Genomic DNA, 10,347 nt, shown 5'->3' with positions numbered 1-10,347 from the left:
AATAAGAATCCTATTCACCAGTTACCCACAAACCCCAGCTAGAAACAAATGCAAGTCAGTGTACTGCTCATTTCCGAGTGTGATGGAGCTCTGTGGCTCGCCGCAGCTTGCTGGACTTATAGAAAACTTGCCGAACACACCATATTTGAAGGCTTGTGTACGACACACTAAGGCCGATCACTCACCAAAACTCTCACTGATGGTAAACACGTTACATATACTGCACTGTGCTATACGTATTATACAGATCGGCGTGGAACAGTGATTCTAGAGAAGAACATAGCTGGGCAATAGAAAAAAAAAAAAAAAAAAGAAGGAAAAGGCCCACTTGATTGCCAGTTCTCTAAAAGAGTCCCAAGTCTGGGGCAAATATCTTGAAGCCTTCTTTATATATATATATATATATATATATATATATATATATATATATATATATATATATATATATATATATATATATATATAGTTCTACTACAGTTTCATACCATACAATAAACTGTAGATGATTTCTCACTATTTACAACATTTTCAATAAGTACACTACTTGCTGCAAATGAATAATAATGTAGCAGTAGGTCTGGGAATTTGCTGTATCTGTCCAGTTTTATATATATATATATATATATATATATATATATATATATATATATATATATATATATATATATATATATATATATATATATATATATATATATATATATATATATATATATATATATATATATATATATATATATATATATATATATATATATATATATATATATATATATATATATATATATATATATATATATATATATATATATATATATATATATATATATATATATATATATATATATATATATATATATATATATATATATATATATATATATATATATATATATATAGAGAGAGAGAGAGAGAGAGAGAGAGAGAGAGAGAGAGAGAGAGAGAGTGTGAGTGTGAGTGAGTGAGAGAGAGATTTACCTACAGTAGATACAGTGAAACCTGCATACAGAAGGTGAATAATGGTGAAATTGGCAGTGCATTCAACCTTGTCTGCTGGAAAGAATAAATTGGCCAAACTAAGTCAGATTTTGATATTCATATATTCACCGTAATTACTTAGTCAATTTTTTTTATAAAAACAATTTCTCTAATGATTACATTTTCCTAATGGTGTGGGAGCCCAATGAGCAGCAGCAGGATTGTCATGTGGCCAAGGACCAGCATTTCGGGATCAGGGATCAGTGTTCAGGGTTCAGGGATTACTTTTGTGCATGGATGTGTAAGTATTGCTATTATTGTGTGTATTGCTTTTTAAACCTTACATCTTTGTACAGGCTGAAGGATGCGAGGTGCAGTGATTGTGTTGCTGTTGGTGTGTGCCCTGCCAGCATTTCACCATACAGTGAGGATCAAGGCAAGGGATAACACCAGCCTCTGCAAGCACAACCTGATTATGGATGACGCCACGGAGATTCTGGGGTCGACTTTTGGCACGGTCAGTGAAGGCACTACTTACAAGTTGTTAGTAATGGCTTATGATAAACTGATAGCTTGTATTAGTGAGGCTATTGATATTTCTGATGATGAATATACAGCAGAATATATGCATTGTAAACTGTAAAGGCCAGTTGGTCAAGAAATTAGGTCTAGAAAGATTGAAAGGTGGGAATGCAAGCTTGTATCAGTAGAGTCTCCCAAGTGTGCTGGGACAAATTAGGTCTTTTCCTTCCCTCAGGAAAAACCAATGGAGATTATGAGGGGAAATTATGATGAGTGTTTTCTTTTGTTTCTTTAATGCTTGTTAGATGAAGGTTTGAAAGTCACAGCAGAAGTGGATGATGGTTTTCCTAAGGTGATGCACAAGAGTGTGGGTGTGGGTGGTGTGGCTCATCCCTGCTGGGGAGGTCAGGGGTCATGGGTTGAGGTCAGCATTGATGTCTATATTAGTGACATTGATGGAGCTTGATTTGTCATTGATGGCCATAGCTTCTGTTTGACAACAGCTATCCCTTGAGCCATTGCATGTTACCACCTCAAAGTGATTCAGTGGCAGGTGAAAAAGCTAACATAGTGCTTGGAATTTACAGTAAATATCTTAAACTTACATTGCAGTTTGAAGATTGGGCAAGAGCTTATTGTTTGACGGATGCAACCATTAAGATATTGGTATCTCATGGTTTGGATTCCAGGTGAGAGAGACAAGTTAGTATATTAACAGTGCCAAGGAATGCTGGACACTCCCCTGTGATGTGCAGTCATGCCTAGATGCCAGTAATGTGGCTGTATGATAGGGTTTGTATTATTTGAATGGCATATAAAATCATACCCGATAATGTCTATTTCATTTGATGTATATTTTGAGTTTGAGTGTGTACATTGGACTGTTTTAAGACATGCAAGTAAGTGTTTTCCTTCCACTCCAATGATGAAAGGGTGTGGTTTGCATATGTCCAGCATTCCCCCGTATAGTCATGGTTACCAGATGTTCCTGCTGGTTCAGCCTTTCTGCCCAAAGAGCCTGCTTTGTTCTGTCAGTTATTTTAATTCCACGGCAGTAATACTTTTGTATAATGAACTTGTATGGTGGAAAGAGTATCACTTACGACAAAAATTCACTAAATGCAGAGAGAGAGAGAGAGAATTGATTAATGAATTAATCTATTTATTTATTTTTCATTATCTATCATGTTTTTAGGGGAGACATATTGCGTTTGGATGAGAGAGATATTGCTGCACTAGGATTGACTACCGGGCAACAGACAGTGCTGGAGGTAATTGTGGAGAAACTGGAAGGTAACTACTGCCAGCTGGTTGATGGGGGTAGTTGCAATGTAGCATTAGTGTATGTACAGTGTACTGTACATCAGATGGTGATTCATGTGGCTTTGCACAGATACCTTAATTAATAAATCATGTATTTGCTGGCTAAAAGCATAACATTTTAATATCTTGTGTTGCAGAGAATTCAGCAAGAGAAGCTGCCCAGAGGAAGAGACACTATGCAAAGCAGGTTGGTGTCAGTGTTGTGTCTTGTGATATGGTGCCATTTTGTGTCTCAGAAGTGTGTGTAATGATAACCTATGTATATGCAGTATTACACCTTTGCATTACACTGATATAAGAAAGTGTGCCCAGTGAAGCAGGATGAGAGGTGTGTGTTTCTTGTTTCTTTTTCCAAAAGGAATATCCACTTTCTGCCTTGGCCACGTAGGGTAATGTGTGGAGCTTTTAACTACAGAAATGTTGAAGATCTCAAAGTTGAAATGAAGTACAGAAAAGAAATAAAGATGGGATAATGACAGAATAGATATTGAAAGTGTTACAAAACTTAAACTCTAAACTAGTGATTCCCAACCTTTGCACCGGAGGAAACCCTGTAATAATTTTTCCTATTCCACGGAACCCCTGTATATGGTATACGGGTGTCTCAAGTGCAGTAACCCCCTGTTATTTGCTCTCATACTATATACATGGTACTACCTGACACGTACTATATGTTGGTGTCTTGAAAGTGTTTGTAACTTGTTGAGTTGGAATTATGAATTTAGATCACAGTCATTTTGCATTACACTCAACCCTCAAAACAACGGACAAATGCGTGCACGACCCTGTCCGTAGATTGCAAAAGTATGTAAAAAACTATAAAATGTATGTAAAATATGTAAAATTTTCTAATTTTCGTATTAGTTCAAGCTTAGCAGCCACTGGAAGAGCCTTTTGATTACGCTTCACTGGTTTACTAGGTTTAGGAGGCATTTTGGATAGGTTAAGCACTTATGGGAAGCGTACAAATGAATAAAAAAGCCATGGTAAGCACTGGACAATGTTCGCTGTTGGTTGAAAACGCATGGACTGAAGATTAAACATGGCGGCCAACAGCTGATGACGCAACTGACCCGCCACCTACCGGACAATAATTTGCCGGGAACGGACAATTGCGCGCATTTTAATATTCGTCTGTAGATTAAACCGGACTCCAGAATTTGTCCATAGTTTCCGAAATCTGTTGATGGGAGGTCCGTTGTTTTGAGGGTCGAGTGTAGCACATCAATATTTTACGGGTTTCTCGTGGAACCCCGGTTGAGAATTGCTGCTCTAGACCCACAATGGCCAGAGTGAATTCAGGTTGATGTATGTACTCTCAGCTGCCTGAGCTCTGCCCCAGTGACGTTGGAAAAATAGAACAGTGAAAATAGTAAGTTGAAGATGCACACACCATGATTGTTGACCTTCAGGGTGAAGTGAAGAGGCGGCAGCGAAGTAACACCAGTATGGGCGACAACATCATCTTTGGTACTGCCATGGGAGGACTGTTTGGGGTGGGCGCCTTGATTGTTGCACCATATGCCTTGGCAGGTGAGTGGTGTTTTGGGGCATGACACTAACAGCACCACCGTGGTCACTTCTATACCAAAGACGGGATTTGTTTTTATTTTATTTATTTATTAAGAAAAAAATTTTTTTTATTTTATTTTATTTATTTATTTTTTGTTAGGTTAGGTTAAGTCGTAATTTCTAAGGGTATCAAGATTTGAATAAGACAAAAAAGCCTGCTCATGTGCCAGCTGCCAGAGTAGAGCCAAAGGGAATCATGGAGACACTTCACTTGTGGTCAGCTGTTCTCTTTCATAACTTTTCACCTCCACTATTCCTAGACACCACCACCACCACCACCACCACCTCCTCCTCCTCCTCCTCCTCCTCCTTCTTTACTCCCAGACAACTTTGTCATCAATTATTCAAGGCATGTTTTTTAGCCCTCGGCCAAAGCCCCTCATACATGAAAAGTAAATCTTAAAATTTTTTTTTATTAATATTAAAAAAATAATGAATAAATAAATAAATAAAAAAGTAGCAGCCCTCCAGAACCAAGAGTGGTGAACAGTATTGATGGCCGAGCTGTGTGACTGATCAGGTGTGAGTGTGGAGCCGGATTTCACCTGGAAAGTAAACAACATTTCTTTTTTTAACTTTTCAGCTGCTGGATTTACATCTGCTGGCATTGCTGCCAGTTCCTTTGCCGCCTCCTTAATGTCTTCCACCGCCGTGGCCAGTGGAGGAGGGGTTGCTACCGGCAGTGCTGTGAGTTGCACCATTCCCTCTCCACCAGGGATACATACGATTTGAGTTTGTTCCTTGACAATCATTGTATATCAACAAATTTGTATATCAAATCCATTTTTCCCATAGAGATTAATGGAAATAGAATTAATTTGTCCTTGTGATTTGAATTTACCACCACCCCCCCCAAAAAAAAATAACATGCTTTAAATACCAACCAAATATAGATTTAATATAAGATATATACAATGTTTATTGTATGCGTGATATAGATTAACTATACTGCTCAAAATAACAACTTAACCCGCAAAACTTGGGACACATCAATAGATGTTCGTCACACAAGACTCGGGGCACATCGATAGACATTTAGGCTTTTTACAGCTATATTTTGGCTATTATCTTCCTGTTTTCTTTGCTTGTGAGCTGGCAACACTCATCAGGAGTAAACATATGCTTTATGTCACTGTGTCACCAACGATGAATGGTAGGAGCAACAGTGATTTCATTGTGTCTGATTCCACCACCTCTCCCGCATGCCTTACTTCTATACCACGGGTCTCTCGCCATGTTGTGGGTAGACAACTTTTGAATGAGAGTGGTATCAGAACAGGCGACAGGAGAGAGAGAGAGACAGGATACAAGGGGCCTGTTTTCTCTCGCTCTAGCCAAGACCGCTGAACCCGATCGGACGCAAGGCCACGTAAACCGATGATACTACCTCATTCAACCTGTGATGATTTGGTAACCATGACATCTAGAGACTTCTGGTTTTTTGCATTGCAAAGAGATTGAGTTGCTTGTGGGCAGAACACCATTTGTACTCACTCGTTTATTGAATTTCTGAGTGTAATCAGTATGTGAATATGGTCTATTTTGTGTTTCTCACCAAACTTTTACTTTTGGGACCCATGATCATGAGGTTTTAAGGAGTTCACAAAACTTCAGAAAAAATACACACTGCCAAGGAGCACAGACACGTACGTGCACAAAAGATGAACAATGATACACAACGTGGGCTGAATGTTCGGGTGGACGTGGGTAGCCAAGCAATCGCTGTGCCACACACCGATGGCTTTTCGTATCTTGAAAATATTGTTGTATTTCAAGGCGTAAATTATATAAAATTTTCTGGCGTATATAAAAAAAATTGTATGTTGGGGCGATCGTATCTCGAGTTATTACACTGAACCCTCGATTTGCCGGACCTCCATTTGCCGGATTTCGAATTTGCCGGACAAGAGTCTGTGAAAAAAAAAAAAAAAAAAAAAAAATCCGGGACAAGTCGATTTCAAACTACCGCGCTAGACAAAGTTCACAAATCGGGCACCATAGATGGCAGCGCGGGCGGACATACACGTCTAGTACTGGACTGTAAACAAGTCTGCCGCGTCACACGAGTGTTGTGCTTACGTGCTTGTCGTGGATGATGTCGTGATGATGATGATGATGATGATGGTCGTCGGAGGTTTTGCCTTTGCCTCGGCACCTCCTGTTACTTCTATTCTTCCTGATCCTGCCTTTCTTTTATTTTTCTTTCTCTTGTCTTCCACATCTGGTGCAAAGTCTCTTTCTTCTCCCTCAGTTTTGTTTTTCTGAACAAAAAACGTCTGATTTATTTTCCAACTTCCTGGTACAGCTGGTGCAGGTGCCGAAATGCCGTTAAAGACAACACTATGTTCCCACCGGAAATTTTTGCCGTTAAACACGGGATTCCGGTAAATCGCGTGCCGTTAAAGCGGGGTTCAACCTGTATAGGGTAAAGTCCGGCAAGGGGGTAGACCCCCGGACATTTTCCATTGCCGGACATTTGCCATTCCCGGACAAGCCTTCCCCCCTTTTAGTCCGACAAATCGAGGGTTGAGTGTACTGTATATTGTACCTTTTAAAGTTAGATAGGTTTTAGTTTCATGAATCTAAAAAAATTAGTCAGACTGTATGATGTCTGTTTGCAGGTGGCTGTCCTGCAGAGTGTTGGTGCTGCTGGCATCCCTACGGCTGTGGGAACTGTCGTAACTACCGGTGGGGCACTGGTGGGTGGCGGAGCAAGCTATCTTAGATACCATGATAATGATGATGATGAGGAGGACTAATGGTGACGGAGGCAACACACCACACACCACAAAGCCAATCCCAACACTACAAAACAATGATTGGTAAATGACATGATTGAAGTGTTTTAAAAGAGCATGAAATAATGATGTCTTTTTTTATGCATTTTCTTCTTTTGATGATATCCTGTATTCAATTGTATGAACCAGTGAAAGACACATTACTTGGGCTTTGTGAAAAGTACATGATCAAACCTTTTTAGTTAGTAAATTTCTTTTTCTTTTTTTTTATTATTTATATTTAGTAATTGTTGTAATTATTATTATTATTATTATTATTATTATTATTATTATTATTATTATTATTGTTATTGTTGCAAGAGTGTTTCCCACCTCGGTCAGAATGCAGGTTGATGCATAAAGGTCTTCTGGTGTTATTGAGACAGTCATTGGTTATTTACTTTTGAGGTGGAGCCTTGTCAAGACACTGCACAAAAAGAACATTTTAGCAAAACACTGTGGGAGAAGCAGGAGGTGAGCCAAACTGTAAAAAATACATTGGAGGCGAGCTGGAACACCACTGCTCAGTGTATTACATGTGGACGTTTGGCGTTCCTTCAGTGTCCTGTCAAGGCCGCTTAGAGACATGTGGTACTTAGTAGAACAATGCACTTGTGCTACTGCTTCAGGCTGCAACAAGTACTATGCTGTAGGGTAGGGGATTCTCAACCTTCTTCTTGCTAGTAACCCCATGAGTTATAAGACCATTTACCTGAATCCACACAGGAATCTGACATTGAAGTGTCAATTTAGTGACTGACACTAACTCAATATGCAATGGTACTAGTACGCAAGGGATATTATTAGATCAGCCATCTAATTACTCATGGAAATCTTGTGAACCTCTGGGGGTTTGCAAACCGCAGGTTGAGAAATGCTGCAGTAGGGTATGGGACAACACCTGGTCATTGTGATATACAACTGCAATACTGCACTAAAATTTTAATCAACATTTCATCAGAATAATTAACCAAAATTGGCATAACAAACTCACAACTCATCCGAGGACTGAAGTTCTGATTATAGCAATTTATTTGGAATACTAAAGTAAAAAATCTCATGACTTAAGTTGCCAGCTACTGATGTAGCCACTGCCTTGAGGTAATAATTCACCAGACCCAGGATCATCAGAATTTAGAAATAGGCACAAAGCTGTGGAGGGCATTGTAAGTACACATAATTGATGTGTTACTGTATCTCAAATGTAGTAATGCAAATGTGCTAATTGTGATGGTCTTTTTATTACAGAATTTTTGGTTATTTTCTTGTTCCTTAGAATGAATTCCCACAGGTTCTTTACTCGCCATTACTCACGTGTGCCACAATTAACACTACATTTGAAAGAATCATGTCCATTGTCGTGTATCCTACTGTACGTAGTATTGCTTTTTGCTGACACTTTCACACTCATGGAAATCTTAATAGTTTCTGGTGATATGTAAGCCATTATTAAGATTGCCTTTTCAACCTGATGTGTGAGGACAAGCACAGCACACTTATGGCGTGGAAGGTGAAGCCTGGTGTGTCAGACAGCACAGGCAAACTGACACCCATTGTATGGAACACCAGACTTTGTGGGCAGAGTCCCAAACCCTGGCCTGTTATTGTACACTCCCTTCACCCACCACCTGCCTTGGGACTCCCGACACCTGCATCCCTGTGAGTGCCGGTGTCGAGCAACACCTTGGATGTAGCAACAGTGAAGGCTCAAAGCTGCTGTTGTGCAACATATCTGAGTATTGCAAGCACTGTGGCACCATTAACACCATGCCATGCACCAATTACAGAGGCCAACTGTCTCTGTCTTGTCTGTGTATTATCTGCAGAAAAATTACACTGATTTAAGATTGAATCCTACACTACTCTATTTTTTCACAAGTAGAGTAGGTATGTACACTATTGACAACGCACCAATGTAACCTTCACCAGCCACAGGAGAGAACTGGAATTTGTGCTGATAGGGGAAAATAGCAATTTGTGATATGTACTTATAAGTGTGTGTTTAATGTTATTACCTATCATGTACCTAGAAATCTGTGCCCTCTTCCTTCTATGAGTGAGAAATATTCCTGTATATATCATCATAAAGACTGACCGCATTTAATGGCTCATAAGATGCTGGAGCTTGTAATACTTACCTCAAATTAACCAGGTATTAGAAAGAAGGAAAAAAAATGAAATAAATAAATAAATGAATAAGCAGGTTTAAGGTCAGAATGTGGAGTTCAGGTTTCGTTTGACATTTAACCACCCTCGTGTGTATTCAGATCCTCAGTAGATCACAATATTTTGGATTTAAAAGCCTTAATAGGACCTACTAACACATGTCCTTAGACCATCCCTGCTATGAGGGGCAGATGAATGTGGTGTGGGCAGTGACATCAGAGCCCACAACATTCTACACATGATTCTGCTTGTAATGTTTTAGTACATTTTCAAAGCATAAGGATGTCTGGGAATAGCTTGATCTGGAGGAATAATGGCATCACTCTAAGAAATGCAGTGAATCATGTGCATGTGGCTGGGTTAGGGAAGTAAGCGACCACACGTTTGTTTTGGTACAAGCAACATTAATGTCTCAATTTCTTCCTGACTGGTGTTAATTTCTTCCTGACTGGTGTTAGTTTATGTGAAGTACAGTAAAGTATGACTTGTGATACATTGTCATTTTTGTGGTTCAAAATTGATCACCTGTCTTATATGTGTGAAGATGTTTGAGGTTTTATTTCAGAGCCACTTTAGTTGAACCTTGGCCTCTAGGATACAGGCTCATTTTGGGAGACTTTCTGTTTGGAAGAAGAGTCTTATAAGCCATCTAATTCGGTGCTATGTTTGACACATCCGCTTTTGCCACATCACGACAAAAGACACGTCACTTGCCTCTGTGTGCCAATAAATGCTGTCTGCTCAAAGCTGTGTTGTTTGATTATCCCACCACCTGATACGTGGACACCAGTAGCAGCCTCACCTCATCCCTCCATCCTTCTGATGCCATGGTAGGAACACCACACAAAATAAATAAAATGTTGCTTTCTGCTTGAAATGACCATTCACTCATCTGCACTACTCTCTTTTGTTACTTGGCCCCAGACATTACCACTAGTCTTGGCTCCTTTGCTCCAGACAGAGAAGATAAAGGACTTCAGGCATTAAGTTTGGTGAGTGGTGTGAGGCA

At 39.4% G+C, this 10,347-nt stretch overlaps 1 protein-coding gene across 2 annotated transcripts; it reads left to right on the top strand.

Moving 5' to 3' along the window:
• The first annotated feature begins 1,309 nt into the window (after positions 1 to 1,309).
• Positions 1,310 to 10,084, top strand: LOC123507800 (interferon alpha-inducible protein 6-like). Of its 2 annotated transcripts, XM_045261004.1 has the most exons (7): positions 1,310 to 1,495; positions 2,113 to 2,189; positions 2,696 to 2,793; positions 2,961 to 3,010; positions 4,236 to 4,356; positions 4,979 to 5,082; positions 7,017 to 10,084. In XM_045261004.1, the coding sequence occupies exons 1-7, from the start codon at positions 1,343 to 1,345 to the stop codon at positions 7,152 to 7,154; spliced, it is 741 nt and encodes a 246-aa protein (XP_045116939.1). In that variant the 5' UTR covers positions 1,310 to 1,342; the 3' UTR covers positions 7,155 to 10,084. The 2 variants fall into 2 exon arrangements, with proteins under 2 accessions (XP_045116939.1, XP_045116940.1); XM_045261005.1 differs by lacking the exon at positions 2,113 to 2,189.
• Positions 10,085 to 10,347: the final 263 nt, after the last annotated feature.

This window comes from Portunus trituberculatus, chromosome 23, assembly GCF_017591435.1.
Source record: "Portunus trituberculatus isolate SZX2019 chromosome 23, ASM1759143v1, whole genome shotgun sequence".
Taxonomy (NCBI): Eukaryota; Metazoa; Arthropoda; class Malacostraca; order Decapoda; family Portunidae; genus Portunus; species Portunus trituberculatus.
This window is presented reverse-complemented; position numbering and strand designations above follow the sequence as displayed.